This window comes from Motacilla alba, chromosome 15 (assembly GCF_015832195.1).
Source record: "Motacilla alba alba isolate MOTALB_02 chromosome 15, Motacilla_alba_V1.0_pri, whole genome shotgun sequence".
Classification (NCBI taxonomy): domain Eukaryota; kingdom Metazoa; phylum Chordata; class Aves; order Passeriformes; family Motacillidae; genus Motacilla; species Motacilla alba.
Genome location: NC_052030.1, coordinates 13,868,523 through 13,887,183, shown reverse-complemented (window position 1 = coordinate 13,887,183; position 18,661 = coordinate 13,868,523). Strand labels below are relative to the sequence as shown.

At 49.4% G+C, this 18,661-nt stretch overlaps 1 protein-coding gene across 5 annotated transcripts in view; it reads left to right on the top strand.

The window, feature by feature from the left end:
* LOC119707503 (adhesion G-protein coupled receptor D1-like) overlaps positions 1–18,661 on the top strand; it is a 109,649-nt gene that overhangs the window by 43,362 nt on the left and 47,626 nt on the right. For all 5 annotated transcript variants that reach the window (XM_038152590.1, XM_038152589.1, XM_038152594.1 and 2 more), the window contains 2 exons: positions 14,343–14,416; positions 16,048–16,171. In XM_038152590.1, the coding sequence (XP_038008518.1) occupies positions 14,343–14,416; positions 16,048–16,171 (198 nt within the window). The remainder of the gene's footprint in view (positions 1–14,342; positions 14,417–16,047; positions 16,172–18,661) is intronic.

Here is an 18,661-nt window from a genome sequence, read left to right as displayed (position 1 = left end):
TTCCTCCTCTCTGTCCCTCTCCTCAGGCTCTGCTGCTTTTTGAGTCCGTGCAGCATGAGGAGAGGCTGGCCATAAACCAGAAGATTGCCTTTAAATTATATTTCTTTCCTCTGTGTTGATGCTCAGGGCAGTCTCACTGCAGTGCTTTTCACTGGTGATGGATGCGTGGGCACAGCCCGGGCTGTCCCCCACAGTGATGTGATCCCAGCAGGTGAATTTGGGGACTGCCCGTGTGCTGTGACTGCAGCAGAGCCTTCTGTGTGCAGGGCAGCCCAGGGCTCCAGGAAAAGGAAAAAACACCCAGGGGTTGCCTTGCTGCCCCTGTGATTTGCTGTGCTGCAGAGGAGCCAAACACTTCTCTGGGGAAGGCTGTTGTGCCCCTTTCTTCAATTTCAGAAATCCTTGATCTTGAATTACTTAGCACAGGAGTTTGTGGCAGAGCCTCTGATCCATGCAGGAAATGACCTGGCAATTTTTAATGAACCCCCTCTTGTGTGGCTCTGAGTAAGCAGGGGGTGATGTGAGCACAGCGTGGATATGTTCAGCACGTGCCATTTTTGGTTATGAGGGAACTAAAAAGGTTCTTAAGCTGGAGGTCATGGTTGGAAGAAATCTGTTGACTTATTTGGATTTTGTATCACTCTGTGACAGGTTAGCCATCATCTCTTCATTAAAAAAATGCATTGATTTTCTGGGCTGTCAGCCACTTATTATTTATAAAGAGGTCCTAATTGGAAGTGTTGTCCCATTGGAAATATTCCCATGAACACTAGCAAGAATGTTTCCAAAAATAACATGTTTAGCAAAAGAAATAAATCTCCAGCCTCTGCAGCATAAAACAGCCCGAGCTCACACCCAGATGACACTGGAGGAGCTGCTGCCATGTTGGGAGATGTGTTCCTAGAGATGGACTTGCTCTGGATAACCCTGATCACAAGGAGGACTGTGCCCGGCGCCCCTGGCGTTCCCTGCGGGGTCAGCAGAGCTCTCGGGTGCCCCTGAGCCCCGCAGAGCCCTGCCCTGCCGTGCTGCAGTCTGCTGAAGGCTTTGCGTTTTTGGTTTGTAACTTTCCTGATGGTCTGCGGAATTTCCCCAGTCAGTTAAGTTGTGCACTCAGCCGTTTCTGTTTACATACAATTACGGTTTTATTAGCTCTAAAAGCATTTCCACTGTGTGTGCAATACATTTTTCTTAAAGAGGAAGCAGGGCAAGGCAATTCACTGATGGTTTACAGGGCGGCGTGTCCAGGAGCTCACAGCGATGTCACTCCCAGGTACTTTATGTAACTCCTGGCCACTGCATCCTGACTAGGGGCTGAAAACCCAGGCTGCCATGGGGAGACGTTTCCCTCAAGTGCAAGAAAGGAAAGGAGCCTAGCACTGAAGGGAGAAAACAATTCCTCATTCTTTGCCCATCTAAAATTGCTGCAGTAACTAACAGGCAGGCGATCCTGGGGGCTTTGCAAGGCTCTGCTCGCCGCATTCCTCAGGCCATTAGATCAGTTTCCAGAGGGACCCGCGCTGGTTTCTGGAATGTCAGAGAAACTGAGCCGGGCCAGCCGGGCTGGGAGCTACGTAAGGGAGGAGTATTCACATTTCATGGCAGGAGATGCCTTCGGGTGGCATCTGTGACCTGCCTGCATGAACCAGCCCCAGCAGCCACCCCTGAGGAGGGGTTTGGGGGTTTGCCCCCAAACACTCCCTGACATCCCTCCTGGAGGGGTTTGGGGGTTTGCCCCCATCCCTGCACTCCCTGACATCCCTCCTGGAGAGGTTTTGGGGTTTGCCCCATCCCTGCCATCCCCATGGAGGGGTTTTGGGGTTTGCCCCATCCCTGCCATCCCCATAGAGAGGTTTTGGGGTTTGCCCCATCCCTGCCATCCCCATGGAGAGGTTTTGGGGTTTGCCCCATCCCTGCCATCCCCATGGAGAGGTTTTGGGGTTTGCCCCATCTCTGCACCCCCTGTGGCACGGTGGGGTTGCTGTGTCCCCCTGCCCACTCCTCCTTCACTGGATGTCCATGCAAACCTTCAGCTGGGGACAACCTGCTGTTATTTGCAACCTGGCTAAAGACTGAAAGGTTGACGTTTCAAAGGTTTCCTCCTTTGAATCTCCCATCCTGGCTATCCCAGGGAAACCCCATTGCTGCAAAGGGCATTTCCAGCTGGCCAGAGCCCCGTTTGCTGTGCTGCTGCAGCCCAGCCCTGCCCTGGCTTGGTGTGACCCTGCCCTGGCAGGGGCTGGGCACTGAGGGGAGCAGCCTGGCTGCTCTCCTGTTCCAGCAGCCTCATCCCCATCCCTGCTCCGTCTGGGGATGAGCACAGAGCTTCGCCGGCTCCGTTTTCTCATCTGAATAATCAGCTCCATGGCTTAGTCTCACATTGCTCAGCTCCTAGCTGGAGTTAATGCTCCAGGCCTAATTCCGGGCTGGCTCTCAATTTGTTGGATGTGGTTGATGCACACATCAAATAGTTCTGGCACCCTGGTGCTTCCTGTGAATGAAAAATGACACGAAATAGTTGTGTGAGTTTCATCCCCATTCATGCAGCAGACTGAAAGACAACTCATGTTTGGCAAATGCGCAGGAATGGGAGAAAATATTCAAATCGGAGGGAAAAAAAATGTAAATGTTCTCAAGAGAGGGTTTTTTCCCACAACGAAAAGAAAGAATAATTTTTTAAAAAAGCAGTAATGGAAAGCATTGAAAGATCTGGTCGGGAGAGTGTAATATCTTAATGAGGTGCTAAGAGCTAAGCAACGCTCTTGCGAGAGGGTGTGTCACATCTCTCCGCAGCTCTGGGGGCATTACAGAGGAGTTTTTATCTCTAGATGAGGATGAAGTCCAGCCCCAGCTGGGCTGTGTCTGCACAGGTCAGCCCCGCTCCTGTCCCCCTTGCGTGGCTCCTTCTCGTTATTCATTGCCTGTGCTCAGGGCAGCAGCTGTAACTCATTAAACGATGGAAACGCGCGGCTTTGTGGGGTCAATGTCTGCTTTGGGCTCATTTTCGCTCTGTTTGCTAGAACTGCTCAGGTGAAACACGGGGGTGTGGGGGTGTGTGTCCCCGGCCGGATCCGGGCAGGGGTTTGGGGACAACCCCTGGAGACGGGCAGGGGGCTCGGGACAGCCCTTGGAGTGGAACAGGGGGCTCGGGACAGCCCCTGGATCTGGGCAGGCTCCTGGAGCCGCTCCCCGGGAAATGCCTGGCTCAGGTGGGAGCTCAGGTGAGAGCTCAGGTGAGAGCTCAGGTGAGAGCCCAGGTAGGAGCCCAGGTGGGAGCTCAGGTGAGAGCCCAGGTGAGAGCCCAGGTGAGAGCTCAGGTGGGAGCTCAGGTGGGAGCTCAGGTGAGAGCTCAGGTGAGAGCCCAGGTGAGAGCCCAGGTGAGAGCTCAGGTGAGAGCCCAGGTGAGAGCTCAGGTGAGAGCTCAGGTGAGAGCCCAGGTGGGAGCTCAGGTGGGAGCTCAGGTGGGAGCTCAGGTGAGAGCCCAGGTGGGAGCTCAGGTGAGAGCTCAGGTGGGAGCTCAGGTGAGAGCCCAGGTGGGAGCCCAGGTGAGAGCCCAGGTGAGAGCTCAGGTGGGAGCTCAGGTGGGAGCTCAGGTGAGAGCTCAGGTGGGAGCTGGGCTGCGCTCCCCCTGTCCCAGCAGGGCACGGAGCCTGCTTTACTCCATTTCCCACTCAATCGGTGGATAATGATGGGAAGCGAGACGGAGAGACGGGAAAGGGCCTGTGAAAAGTCGCAAGGGAAAAGCGAATTGGGGAATAAAACCAAATGTCCTGCATCCAAGCGACTTTTTGATTACACAAAATAAACATTCCCTTATCTCACCTAGCGGGCCTGAATATCTTGTCCTTAAGCAAGCGTAAGATTTTGTAATGTTTTCCAGTCTGGTTACAGCGGCCTTAGCGTGGAGGGACTGAGCACTGGCTCTCCTGCAGGGCTGTGCCGTGAGCTGGCACCGCTCCGAATGCTCATTGTGCTCTGTCATTATCCAAACTCCATCGCTGCCATCGTCCCGCCCGTCCCGAGGGATTAGCCGAGGCTGGGGAAGGATAAATGCCCATCAGCAGCTAGGCAAGGCATGCAAGGGCTGAGAGGGTCAATTGGAACAAACGCTGCCACAAATAATTCACAAAGAATGCGAGGCGCTGCCTCTCAGAGGCAACATTCGCAGAGCCGGGGTTTAATGAGAACGGAAAATGCTAACATATAAATCCAGCCCTAAAAAATATATCCACAACAAACTACTGAGTGGTAAATATTTTTGCCATTAAGCCTGGTACTCCTTTTCTGACGTGAACTATTAAAACTCCTCCTAAAGCTTTCATTAAATCATGTCTTCAAAGCTCCCTTTAAAACATGGTGCTCTGTATGAAGGGAACGAGTCTGCAGATGGATGAGGACAAACCAGCTGAGCATCTTACAAAAAACTCGGGTTTTTCCGAGGCGTGAGGTGCAGACCGGATCAAACTCTGACTGAAGCTGACCCAGGGGGTTCCAGCAGCCAAAGGAGCTGGTGTTTTCCTTCAGGAGCACAGCCCGGTGTGTTCCTTCAGGAGCACAGCCTGCTTTTACCAGTTTGTTTTCCATGGTCCCTTTCCTTTTTTATTTATTTACCGTGGTCCCTTTCCCAAAAACCCCAAAAGGGTTTTTGTGCCTTAGAATCTTTGTTCCTTGGGTGCTCCCGGCTCCTCTGCCCTGCTGTCAGCTCTGTTCCTGCTCACCTGAGCCCACGGGTGGGTGGGAGCAGGGCTGGAGCCAGGCTGGGCTGCCCAGGAGCTCCGGGAGCATCCCCGGTGTATCCTCGGAGCATTCCCGGAGTGTCCCCAGAGCGGTTCTGGAGTGTCCCAGGAGTTTCCCTGGAGTGTTCCAGGAGTGGTCCCGGAGTGTCCCAGGAGTGGTTCTGGAGTGTCCTGGGAGTGTCCCCCCGATCATTCCCGGAGCATTCCCCGAGCCCCTCCGGCCCCACTGCCCCTGTTCCCGTCCCTGCTGCACGGGGGGTTTGGCCACAGCAGACACCCCCAGCTCCCAAGGTCACCTGTTCCCAGCAGGCAGCTTTGTCCCTGGAGGTGAAGGGCAGGGGATGGCAGCCTTTACAAAGAAGATGAATGCACTATTCCCAAATATTCCATAAACGGTCCATTATTCCTCTTGTTATCATGCAGAGTAAGTGAAATTTAAATGTTTTGCTGCTCCAGGCTGTCAGAGTCCTTGTGCTCTTCAAAGAGAAGGGCTCAGATTCTGTTCAGTCTTTGTGGAGGGAAATTAGGGCATCTTTGTGCTTTTTAAAAATATGTTTAGGAAAGGTCATACATACTGTTCCTTCACTTGGAAGTGTATCTTAGGATTCCTAACTACGATGTGCCTGTTGTGTGAAAATTGCCTAAAAGGTCTCTAAAGCCTTCTCCGTAATAAATATGAGTGAATATGGATTGATTCTCCTTAATTATGACTTCCACTCTTGCAGGAAACAGATGTTTGCTAACTCAGATTTCGTTTCTGGCTCGGCAAAGAAGTGTGTACAGCTGAAAGCAACGAGGGCCAGTGAGACCTGCCACTGCTGCTGGGCGCGCAAGCTTTGTGCTGCTTTTGAATTCAGCACAGCTCCTTGCTGTCGCTGGAGCTCGTTATTTGCAGGCAGCAAACCCCTGTGCTGCGGGGTTTCAGTTCCACTGAGCTGGTGGAGGCAGGTTATCAGAAATGCAGGTGTGTGTGGGCTGGGCCCGGCTGCCTGCCCACCCCGGGTGCTGTGCCTGGGGCAGTGCCCAGCTCCTGCCAGCTGGGGCTGAGCTGCCCCAGGTCCTTGCTTCTCACTGAATTCTCTGCCTCAGAAACAGGGACTGGGAGTCACAGCTGAAATGCTGACTGTCCTGAATGGCTCCTGCCTGATGCAAATGTTTCTCTGCTTAAAAAAAATTAGGAGGGAAAGTCCAGGCACTGTTTTGGAAAGTAAGAATTGTGGCAATGCTGCCTAATAGGAAAAGCATTTTTAAAACTGATTCTCCTGTGTGCATCCTTTAAGGGGTTCTGGTTCATGCCTGCCCTCTGGTCCCTGTCACAGCTGCTGCCATTACCTCCACAAGGTTTCCTGGCCCCGAGCTCTCTGCTGGGCCTGCAGAGTGCTGTGGCAAGGGGAAACATTTCTGCCTTTGTCAGAATTCTACAGGTGAGCAGGGGGAGAGGAAGATGCCTTTGCTTCTTTTGTTGTGCTTCTGTTGGATCAGAGAACGTGTCCTTTTATAAAGAGCTTTTTCTACAGCAGTCAGAGCAGCTGGTTTCCTTTGGGAATTCTTTCACATGAGTTAGAAACAGAGTAGATTAACAAGGGTGCATAGGAGGCATGTCTGCTTCTTGTTTTAGAAAAGCAACACATTTTTAATGTAACAATGCAGAAAAAGGCACAGAATAGAAAACAAAGAACCTTAACAAAAGACACCATAGTCACTTCATTACACAGTTTTGGAAAGTTATAATGGATTTGTATCAGCATTATCACAAAATCTATTGCATTATTCTGCTTGTAAGGGGGGTGGGGGAAAGCTGAATGATAGTTGATTAATCTGTCCAAAAACTCCTGTAAGCTTCTGGCAGTGTGTGAGCAGAGCCTGGCAAGGCTGGGGGATGCTTTGCACACACAGCTTTCGCAGTGGGGGGCTTTACCTGCACTGGAATGGAGTTTTCAGGGGCCTGGCAGTGCAGCAGCAGCACAAAGCAGCCCAGCCCGGGCCAGGGGAGGGGGCAGACAGCCAGGCTGCAGCCGCAGCCTTGGCAAGAAATGCCTCTCAAAGTCACCTCCTGCATGAGCCAGGCTGAGCTGAGGGGCTCTGGGACTGCCAGCGTTGCTGCATCCATGCTCCAGGGTTAATTACTTTCAGCCTGGCCCATTTAACTCAGAGGTCCTAGAAGAGATCAGAGCATAACAGACAGAAATGAGCTCCTGGTTATGGGAGAAGGGCCCACAGGGGTCTGTGTTTAGTCTGAGTTTAGGGAGTCTGTGATCTCCAGGTGGATCTGCCATTGAAAAAAAAAGAGATTTCCTTCTTTTATTTATTTGCCAGTCTAAAGCTCTTTTTGAGCCCTGACAATCACACTGGGTTTCTTCTGTGCAGTGAGAGGTTCTGGAGCTCTGAGTGGACCCAGAGCCCTGCTGTGCATTGCATTAAATCAGAATAAAGCCTTTTAGGCAATGAGTAACTGCCTCAACACGGGCACCTTGGCTGGAATAACGTGCATTTGTGATTACCTGGATTAAAGGAGATCTCTTTGGAGCCAGACTGAGTTCATTAGCTTTGGAGAGCAGGGTCTGGCTGGAGGCTGTGCCCTGAGCCAGCCAAGGCAGTGGGGAGGGTCCCAGCTTCGATGGCTCTGGCTCTGCACACAGTTCTGCTCATAACGCCCAGGAAGGAGCTGGTGCTCCCCTGCTCTCCCATGTGGAGTGGCTTGCTGAGGTGCAGAGGCAAGGCTGCCTCAGTGCCACTGGCTCAGCTCTGCCCTCACTCCATCCCTCCACACAGGCTCAGGTGCTCTGTACATACAATTTTCCCCTTACATATGGATATAACTGTTTAACTGTAAGGACATAGCAAAACTCTCTGACTGCTATATTGCTAATTATGCAAATGAGACTACTTCTTGAGAGACAATATTAATATTTTCACCTCTTCATTCTCTGGAATAGAGCTGTGCTTTAAGGAACATGAAAAATGCTTTCACTTGAGCATGAAGGCAGCTTTTCACACAGATCATCAGTTCAGTTCTGTGTCTATTGGTGCTTACACAAGGAAAGGCTGCCACGCTGAGCTCTGCTTCTCCCTGACTGGCATTTAAATTTTTTAAACATCAAATATTTACTGATGTAACCCAGTTGCTCACCAAATTGAATTTCAAAGGTCCTTATCCTGCAGTTTCTATTTGTGCACATCTTCCATTCAAGGCAGCTCCATGCATCTCTAATGAAAATGAACCTGCTTCTTTCTGGAGATATTTTTAACCTTTCTGTGCCTCTCCTTTATTACCATGATTTACAACAACATTGTGAGTGTTATTAATCCAGACTGCAGTCAGTGGGTGTTTGGCATGGGTTTACACTGCAGTGCTGCATCTTAAACAGTTCTGGCCTCCAAACTGGGAGAGTTTTGGCTTGTGCCCCTCATCATGGCCAGCATTCACCAACAGGCACACGGAGCAGGGAAAGGGGAAATGCCAGGTGTTTGAGATCTTTGGAGCTGAGCAGGTGAGAAAGCACAGCCCAGAGATGTGGCCAGCTGTGAAAGCACAGCCCAGAGATTGGCCAGGTGAGAAAGCACAGCCCAGAGATGTGGCCAGGTGTGAAAGCACAGCCCAGAGATGTGGCCAGGTGTGAAAGCACAGCCCCAGGGGATATTGGCCAGTGGGGCTGAGCAGGTGAGAAAGCACAGCCCAGAGATGTGGCCAGGTGTGAAAGCACAGCCCAGAGATGTGGCCAGGTGTGAAAGCACAGCCCAGAGATGTGGCCAGGTGTGAAAGCACAGCCCAGAGATTGGCCAGGTGTGAAAGCACAGCCCAGGGGATATTGGCCAGTGGGGCTGAGCAAGGTGAGGGTTTGTGCTCAGGAGTCTGGAGCTCAGCCTCAGCTCTGACCCCTGGTGCTGTGCTCAGTGCCAGAGGGGTTTCATGGGTGGCACTTCTCTGCTAGGGTGGGAATTCTGTGGCTGGAAAATTAAAGAAAAGGCACCTGGAGCTGTGCATGTGTGTTTAGGGATTTATAATTTTAACTCAAGGGTTGCAGGCAGTTTCTGTTGCCAAAATTGCAGCTTTCCTTGAGCAGTTTGGAAGGAACTTTGGCTTTGATGCTGCTAAGCACCCAAACCCAGGGAGAAGAGCTATTGCTCCTTCAGCAGTGCCGTGGAGCCTGCCTGTGCTGCAGGCAGCTGACCTGAAAGGAACCACAGGAACCAGCTGAAGCACCAGGGACAGATCATAAGTGAGGGTGTGACAGAGGACAGGCCTGCCAGCCCTCGCTGACATCTGCGGGTGCTCAGATGTTGGCTTGGCAGCTGTTGCATGCAGCCCCTTCTTCAGTGCTGTGAAAAAGATGGGATCCTGTTCAGAGAATGGCATTTTTATTCAAATGGATGTGGACTTGGTAGCAGAAAAATAGCAAGATCCTCTATGTTCTGCATATTCGAAAGCAGCATTTTTTTTTTTCTGTGTGTCATAATTTAAAAAGAGAGCACCAGGACAATTCCCTCATCCATTCCCTCCTCCTTTTTCCTCTCTCTTATAGAAATGATCTCTGGTAGAGCAGCCAAGATATTTTTCAGTCTGGTGCTCATGGGTCTTTTCATTACTTTTTTGTTCTCACACTGCTTGCCCAGTTCAGCAGCTGTTAAACAGACAACCCTGAGAACTGGGGAAGGATATTGGTGAAGTATTTGATTAACACTATTTTTGCAGGAAATTGATCTGTCAACTATTTTTAACCTCAGGCAAAGGAATATTCCAACCCAATCCATGTGGCAACCTTCTCCTATTTCAGATGACTTTATAGCCTCTGATATTTCACTCATTTTTAATCTTATATTGCAGTCTGTCTGCTTCCCACCCTTCATGATTTCATGCAGTTTTTTAACTGTGTGATTGTCCCATCAGGAAATACATTCAGCAAACGTTCCTGTTGGAAAGTGTTGTGCTCATTGCTTCAAAAGTGTGTGTTGGCACAGCTCTGTTCCCAGCAATGAAACAACTGCACGTCTGGCTTTTATCCACAGCACACTCTAATTCCCTGTCCATAACCTAAATTCCTTTTTGTGCAATTTGCAATTTTTTTTTCATTACATATGCTAGTTACATCTTAGGGTGAATCAGCCAAATGGACTCTAAATTAAAATAGTCGGCTGATCTAAGCCCCAGATCTGTTGCAATGCAGTTTTCTCACAGCTTGGAAGAAAACAGCCAATACAGCCACCACAGACAGGGTGATTCTTCTTTCTGTCTGTCTTTTTCCAGGTAACTGAGTGGATGAATGTTCCCTAAAGCTTTAATCTTCTAGGTAATTAGGAGAAATAGATGGAGAGGAAAGTCGATAAACTGTGTGAACCTGAATAGGTCACGCTAACAGTCAGGATGTCACTGTGAGGACAGGAAATCCTTACATTAGATGCATCATTTTAGTCTCTAATTTACTCCATAAACCAGAATCAAAATTTGTTTTGAACCATATGCACATAAGTGAGGAAACAGAGACAAGTGGGCTCCAAATTGGACTTAATGGGTTAAATTGTCAGCTGTTTGGATGAGAGGAAGCCCAGCACCTTGGGCTTGGAGCTGCTGAGTTAGGTCAGTGACAGCCCTGCCCCAAAGGTTCTGCTTTTCACCCTGGAGAAAGAAGGTGCACACCCTCCACTCCTGGTGGCCACCCCTGTGTGCCTCAATATTTGCTTTGTAAATCCAGGGGAGGAGAGGAGAGACAAGCTAATCTCAGAGAGGTTCACCCCACCCTCTGCTTGGCTCCTCTTCCTTGGCAAGCCTTCCCCGCAGCAGCTGGCTGCCTGTTTTTCTTCTGCAGTTGTGTTCCTGACATTTCCTGCAGCAGGTTTTCCTGAAGGTTTCCAGCAGCCCTTTCAGCCCACACCCCCCTTTTCTGGCCCCCTCTCCCTGTCAGCATGGCTTGTGCCTGGCTCCCAGCAGGGCTGGGCTCCCACCACCCATCCATGCACATCCCCGGGGAGCAGCCCCTCGGTCCTGGGCTTGGCTTCTCCGGCTGCCAGGGCTGCTGGACAGCCGTGGTGCCAGCACAGACAGACAGACAGACAAGCACAGCATTATCCAGGCTGGAAAAGACCCTCAGGTGTGGGCACAGACTGGCAAACACAGGATTGTCCAGGCTGGAAAAGACCCTCAGACCCTCAGGTGTGGGCACAGACTGGCAAACACAGCATTATCCAGGCTGGAAAACACCCTCAGGTGTGAGCACAGATTGGCAAACACAGGATTGTCCAGGCTGGAAAAGACCCTCAGACCCTCAGGTGTGAGCACAGACAGGCAAACACAGGATTGTCCAGGCTGGAAAAGACCCTCAGAGGTTGGGTCCCAGCAGTCCTCCCTCCGGGCACGGGCTCATCAGACAGGCACTGACTTGGCCCTGTTCTGGTGCCTCGAGGCTGCTTTCCTCTTTCAGTGTAATTCTTCTTTGCCCTCTCGTGCAGGAGTGGTGTGAAGAGTTTGGGTTAGGGAGAGCACATGCACAGATCCTGGATTACTCAGTGTGCTGCCACTTCTCCTCCCCTGAAAGCTTCATAAACTGTCTTTTCACAGGCTTTTAATAAACACTCAAGTGACTTAATCTTTTAGTGTAAAGGCCTACTGGTATTTTAAGCTTTCTGTTATCAATGTCATTAAATCGATATCCTCAGTTCTACAGGATCCAAGTCACATACAAGCTGTCACACACAGTTTAACTTTAAAAGTGCAATATTGAGGTACAGTCAGTTCCTTTTTCATAGATTAGAGAGTGCTTTGAAGTAGAGCTGTTGAAGATCAGAGGGAGTTTATTCCTCTGCAGCCAGTTCTTTTCGTGTTGGGGGCTCTCCATCCTAATGACAGTTCTGCTGCAGTGAAGTCTCAGAAGATGGGTGTTTTATGCAGTTATCATAAATGGCACTGGAAAGCCTTGTGGAGATTATATAAAGGGTGATAACCCATGGGACAGATTCTGTAAGAGAAATAAGAAGGCAAGTTAGGATAGACCCTTCTTTGCCATTCTTTAATCTGTTTATTTTTCATTATTATTATTATTTATTTCTTCTTCTCCATCTGAGTGCATACACAGCTCTGGACAGGTCAGAGCCTGTATGGCCTCACTTGGTGTGGTTCCTTGTCTAATGAGTGACATCTGTGTTTAGAGTGAAGATGGAGAAAAACAAGGACTTGTTCCTTGCCAGAGAAATTTAATTGAGGGTAAAACATACATCTGGGATTTATTTGTGTAAGAGATGCACGACTGCAGTACCATGTCTTCTTCCAACCTGACCCTGAGGTGCCCTTTCCATTTAGAGAACTAGAATCCAGATTTATCCAGAGAAGTCTTACAAGCCAGCGATGGAGTTATTGTTCCATCTCTGCTGTTACTGCAGCAGCCTTTCTCTCTCTCCCTTTCTATGGTTTTTTAGCCACTGTCTGTCACAGAAGTGAAATCATTTGTAATGCAAGGCAGCTGTAGATTCTCTCAGCTGCTCACTCCAGGGGAGCTGTGGAGCGGATGGATGTCACATCACCCAGCACAGCTGGCACAGCTGGCACAGCTGGCACTGGCCTGGCTGCTGGTGGGACAGCGTGAGCTCTGCCCCAAAGCTCAGGTCAGGGACAGTGCCACGCTGTCCCCCAAAGCTCAGGTCAGGGACAGTGGCACGGGCAGGTGGGGCTGCACCAGGGAGGTGTCCTGAGGGGAGGGAGCTGAACCTGTCCCGTCCTCCCTTCCCAGGGACTGTGGTGAGGGCTCGGGTTGGCTTTGCTCCCTGGGGAAAAGGGCTCCAGAGTGTCCCCAAGGCAGAGGGGAAGGGCGGTGACACTCCTGGGGTGACAGTGACAGTGCTGGGGTGACAGTGACAGTGCTGGGGTGACAGTCCTGGAGGGACAGTGGCAGTGCTGGAGGGACAGTGGCAGTGCTGGGGTGACAGTCCTGGAGGGACAGTGGCAGTGCTGAGGTGACAGTGCTGGGGTGACAGTGACAGTGCTGGGGTGACAGTGCTGAGGTGACAGTCCTGGAGGGACAGTGGCAGTGCTGAGGTGACAGTGCTGGGGTGACAGTGACAGTGCTGGGGTGACAGTGCTGAGGTGACAGTCCTGGAGGGACAGTGGCAGTCCTCTCTCACAAAGCTCCTGCCCTACAGCCCCATCCTGCGACAAGGGCTGGGGAAAAGGGTGAGGCTGCAAACCTGGGCCAGGCAGTGCCCAGGCAGATCAGAAAATCCCGGCTGTGCTGTGCAGAGGGGTGGGCTGGGCAGGGTGTCCTGATCTGCCTGAGCTGTGGGGCACTCTGGAGGAGCCCTGGCTGGGCAGGGTGTCCTGACCTGCCCGGAGCTGTGGGGCACTCTGGAGGAGCCCTGGCTGGGCAGGGTGTCCTGATCTGCCTGAGCTGTGGGGCACTCTGGAGGAGCCCTGGCTGGGCAGGGTGTCCTGATCTGCCCGGAGCCCTGGGGCACTCTGGAGGAGCCCTGGCTGGGCAGGGTGTCCTGATCTGCCCGGAGCCCTGGGGCACTCTGGAGGAGCCCTGGAAGCCCTGGCTGGGCAGACATTCCTGGTTATCTCCAGCCAGGAGGGAACTGTGCTACCCTGTGCCTGACACTCCTGGCTGGGCTCATGAGAGGAGGAGGAGGAAAATTGCACCAGGAACTTCTTGTCCTTGGTTGAGTTTCAGCAGGATGAGGTGGTGGGGTTTTTCCTTCATTCCCTAAAGCAAGGAAAGCAGAACTTGATTATCTTTGGTCTTGACAGCAGAACAGTGTTGCAATAATCCGAGAGCTGTTAATTCACCAGTGATTTTTTTATGTTGAAAACTTGTAATTAAAAAATTGCCATAAGGCAGGGCCCACATAATGTGGATTTTAGGGATTTATGTATTAGAAAGGGTTGAACAAACACTGGAAATCCTCTAGTTTGCATATTTTGTCTGTAACAAACTATTACTTCACTCCAATATAATTTGAATAATTTTGTCATGAAGCTCATGTAACGGAGTGGAGAATGGGATCTCAAAGCTTCTGGAATATGGGAGATGGAGTTCATTGCTAAACCTGTTTATGGAAGATAGAAATTATGTCATTATAATGCTGAGGTGTGCTAAAATAAAATCTTGAATTACAGCATGGCTCTTTCAGTTTGAATGTATGTTTTAAAATAATTGCTGTTGTGGAAAGAAAATGTCTGGGAGTTGGTCATTGCAATGCACATATTTCAGAGTTATTAATCGTAAAAGGTGACATTTTTATTACACTGTGAGAACAAACGATGAGCAAAGCCCAAAGAAGCCAAGTATATGCTGAGGAATGATGTCCCAGTCCTGCAGAAATGAACACGTGTATTTACAGCAGTGATCCTGCTTTGCTATGTGCTTAAAGGGGGCACAGATTTCTCTCTCAGAGCAGTACAAGTTTAATCCCAGTGTGTAAAATTGAGACTGAATACCATCTTTGCATGTTTGGAGCTTGTGCTGAAGATGTGGGGACTGAACAATTTTGCTGCCAGCGCTGGTGTGTTAATCTCTAATCAGTCTCCTGAAATTACTGTAGCAATGAGAATGGGAAGTAGCTGAACAGTGGAATTTAGTCCTTTTTAAACCTTCCCTCAGGGTTTCTGTTTTTTCCTTGCAGACGTCCAGACAATACAGCCAAGCACTAAATAAAAGTAACAGAGTTCACCTTTACTGTGCATTTCTGGATTATAGGTACGTTGCATAATTCCACATTCTTTAACCTGGTTTTATTGAATTACACTTCCTTTGCGGTGCTGTGTATTATCTATACTCTTCTTGCTTCCTTTCTTTCATGGAAATAGTTAAAGAAATTGAGCCACTGGCTTATAAAAACCACAATCTGATTGTTTCTTCTTACCATAGATAGGAGGCCTGGTATTCCCAGGCGCTGGGCTGGGTGGTGACTGGGAGCTGAGAACATTTTGTAATCCAAGTTGCAGACTGGCAGAAACCGTGCTTATCTTGTTTTGAGTGTCCACTCGGGCAGGTGCTCGGATGTTCCAAGGTGGCAAAGCTCCAGCTCAGCCTCTGTTTGCCCTGGCTCTGTGCCACAGCAGCGTGTGAAATCAGCATTTCAGAGCTGTGAATTTTGGCCAATGCATGGAATGGATAAACATAATGCAATGACCCATCTTGATTGCAAATTAGAATTAAAGGGAAATAAACATCACCTCGAATTTCACTCAGAAAATAAGAGCTATGGAAAAGCAGTAGCTTTTTTTTTTTTTAGCACTGAATATATTTAAATTTTTTTCCTTTTGAAATACACTGCTCTTAGTGAACTCATTGAGAAAGAATACAAATAGTGAATTTTTAATTTCATGGGGATTAACAGGTTTTGAGCTGCAGCAGTGTAAGCCTAATTGATGTAGCAATGGTCTGGGATGCTGTGGTCCCTGCTGAGCACCATGCACTTGGGAAGGTCACAGTAATTGTTTTACTGAAGTTTGGCTTCACCTGTGCTGAGCTGCCCCAGCTGCTGGCAGCTCCTCGTTGTTATGGTTACTCCCAAATTAGGATAAATTAGGAGCAGGTTTTAGGAAGCAAATGAATATGGCTGGGGCATTGTGCCTGCGCTGCTCTCCACTGGGGCCGGGGCCCTGGAGGCTTTGTAAGGATGCAAACTCAAATGTGAAATCTGTCCTTCCAGATGAGCCTCATTGTGCCAGGATGGGTTCATTCCCTAGTGCACCATAGTTAATTTGGTTTCTGACCTACAGCAGAGTCTCTCTGAGAGCTCAAGGAGGTCCTGAAGGGCAGAAGGATGAGGCAATTCCTGTCTTTGAAACAAGCACTGAGAGGAGTGCAGATCACTCAGCCAATCTGCAGGACCCAGACAAATTCCAGGAGAGAGAAATAGTTCCTGCCAGACACTGGGGTGGGTGACCTGGTACTGCAGGTACAGGTCTGCTAGTACAGGTCTCAGAACACAGAACTGGGACTGGGTGAAATGCCATAAATGAGATGCAAAATGTAATTGTAAATGTAATTATCATCCATTGATTATGAAACTGGGAAGAGATCTCTAGAGACATTCATGGAGGCCTCTGCTCTGTGCCTTGTCCTGGTGAATATTTTCCTTCACTTTTTCATGGTGGAACTGAGAGGACACTCACAGTGTTTGTGGGTCTCCACCTGGGATGGCTTCCAGACCTTTTCATCTCCTGTGCAGCACGGTGCATGCCAAATTAACCCCCAGCAGGTGTATTTTGGCACAGGTGACGTGTGGTTTCATCTCCTGTGCAGCACGGTGAATTTTGGCATTAACCCCCAGCCGGTGCATTTTGGCACAGGTGGTGACGTGTGCTTTTTGTGCCTCACAGCAATGGAACTGGAGTTTGGTCCAACGAGGGCTGTGTCCGGGAGAGGGGGGACCTGAACCACTCCGTGTGCCTCTGCAACCACCTCACCAACTTCGCCATCCTGATGCAAGTGGTGCCTCTGAAGGTGAGACCCAGCAAGGCAGTAAATCTGCCTGGTAAAAATGAAGCATAAATACGTCAGTTACATCCTCACATCACGTAAGTGACTGAAACTGGGCTCATTTGTACCCAGCTTGGATTTATTTCTTGCTTCTGCTGTGTTATCCAGAGAGCTTCATGAGCACCCCAGCCCTCTGGGTCAGTCTGAGCCCTTGGAGGGGGGCTTGGCTTCCTCGGGTCACCCGGGTTTTATCTAGCCATTACTATCTTTATTACTTGTAAAGCACCTAATGACCCCATCTGGTTTCCAAGTACAGTTTTTCTAGGAACTCTTCAGGCTGATAATGAAATGCAGCTTTGCCTCAAGACTTCCCATCTTGTATGACAGAAATATCTTGGGAGAAACGTGCTGTTGTTAACCCTGTTTTAAAGAGCAGCGTTCAGGGAATTAGCCAGCATTAAACAGGACAGCCACCAATTAAATGTCACTGAAAGACTGGTTGGTTCTCCACTGGGGAATAGTTCTGAAAGGCCCTTTCAACTAAACAGATTTAGGATTGTGATGATTAATGGGTTGCTGCAATAAGTTTTAGTATTATGCAATATTAGTAATTAGAGATCAAAGATATTTCATATAGAATTCTTTGGAATCAGCTTTTCCCTAAGAGGTCTGAAACACATAACTAGGAAAGGCTGGGTGTGAATGGACCTTCTAGTTCCTCACAGTCCTGTAATAGCTCCATTTTCAATAGTTCCTCTCTCCTAAATTTTTGGTCTGGTGCATTTACATCCACCAGACTCTCTGCAGAATGTTTTTCCACAGCTTTGTTTTCCCCTTTATGATAAAAGGAAAATCTCATCCCAAATCTTTGTCCAAGGCACTTCCTTTAAATGGACCAGTTAGGATTTTCTTGTGGTACTGATTCTTTAACAAGTGAAAAGAGTTGTTATCTTCATTGTGTAGTTGGCATGAAGGTGAGAGTCAGGCGAGGACAGAATTCCTGGCTTTTGAGCTGTGCCAGCAGTGACAAATTCCCAAAGCACTTGCTAAGGAAATGAACCAGCGTGACAATGGGAAACTTGTCTCAGGTGTCCTTGGAACCCGCTCAGGCAAATGTTGAAATGCTGTGGGCTTTGAGCACACACTTGTGTTTGTTCCCCGTGTTCAGAAATTCATCAGCCAAGGTTCAAAGGGCCCGTTTAAATCACCCCTGGAACGCCAGGCTGCCAGTGCTCTAAGGCATTGTTGCAGTGATGTTATATCTGATCTTGAACTTTGGTATATTTTAATCTTCTTCTCATGAATGAGGTGCACAGATAATAGGAAGCAAGTGAAAGAGGGTGGGAGTATGCAATTGCCCACATCTGAACAGTGCTGTTTACACAGCTATAATACATCTGTGGCCAAACAAACTGAAATGGATCAAATTTTTTTTGTATGAACATTGTTTGTGACAGAATGTTTATTTTTCTCTAGATTCTGGAAAAAATTAGATTCTTACCCAAAAGGCTCTGCTTTTCATAAAAAATTGAAATAAGCTATTGGAAATGAACTGCCTGAAAACTGTAGATTTTTTCATCAAAAGCTGTATTTTGGTACAAAAAAAAAAAAAGGAATTAATTTTTCTTGGTAATTCTCTGGGTGTTTTATTCTTCCCCTCTCCTGTGCAAAGTGCCATTTCCTTTCTGCCCAGGGCACAGATGAAGGCTCCCAGGGAGCAGCAAGAGGCAGAGGCCCCTCCAGGGGCTCCTTCACAGCCTTTCACGCAGCAGAACCAGGGGTGCATCGTTCTGCCAGCCCCTGCAGAAAGGCAGGCAGATGCACAGAAAACAATTTAAAAAATCTAAAAAAGGGGATACAGACAGGGATAAAGAGTTGCAATACACACCAGAGCATGTGCAGCAGCCTCAGAGCTGGGAGAGCATCCCCAGGGAGAGCCCTTGGGGAAATCCAGGAGCTCTTGGACCAGCTCAGAGTGATCAGTGCTCTGAGTCCCTCAGCTCCTCTTCGCATTGATTTTCCTTCTGCTCAAAAACAAAGCAGCACATTGCCTTTGAGAAGTGTCAGGGATGTAATTAAGGCAATCAGAACGTGGAGGCTGTAGGGAGCTCTTGGACAGCTCTGGCCAAGTCAGTGAGACTGAGGATGGTTCAGTCCCTTCCTCCCAGCTCACCCTGGCCTGGGACACACAGCTGGGCAGGCATGAAAGGATTGCTCTTCTCATGGTTCAGTCCATCCTCCCAGCTCACACTGGCCTGGGACACTCAGAGCAGCTGGGCAGGCAGGAAGGGATTGCTCTGATCAAGCTCCTCCTCATTGTTCAGTCCCATCCTCCCAGCTCACCCTGGCCTGGGACACACAGCTGGGCATGAAGGGATTGCTCTTCTCCTCATGGTTCATTCCCATCCTCCAGCTCACCCTGGCCTGGGACACACAGCTGGGCAGGTGTGAAGGGGTTGCTCTGATCAAGCTCCTCCTTCTGATGGGGAACCTGAGGCAGGGGCAGAAGTCCCT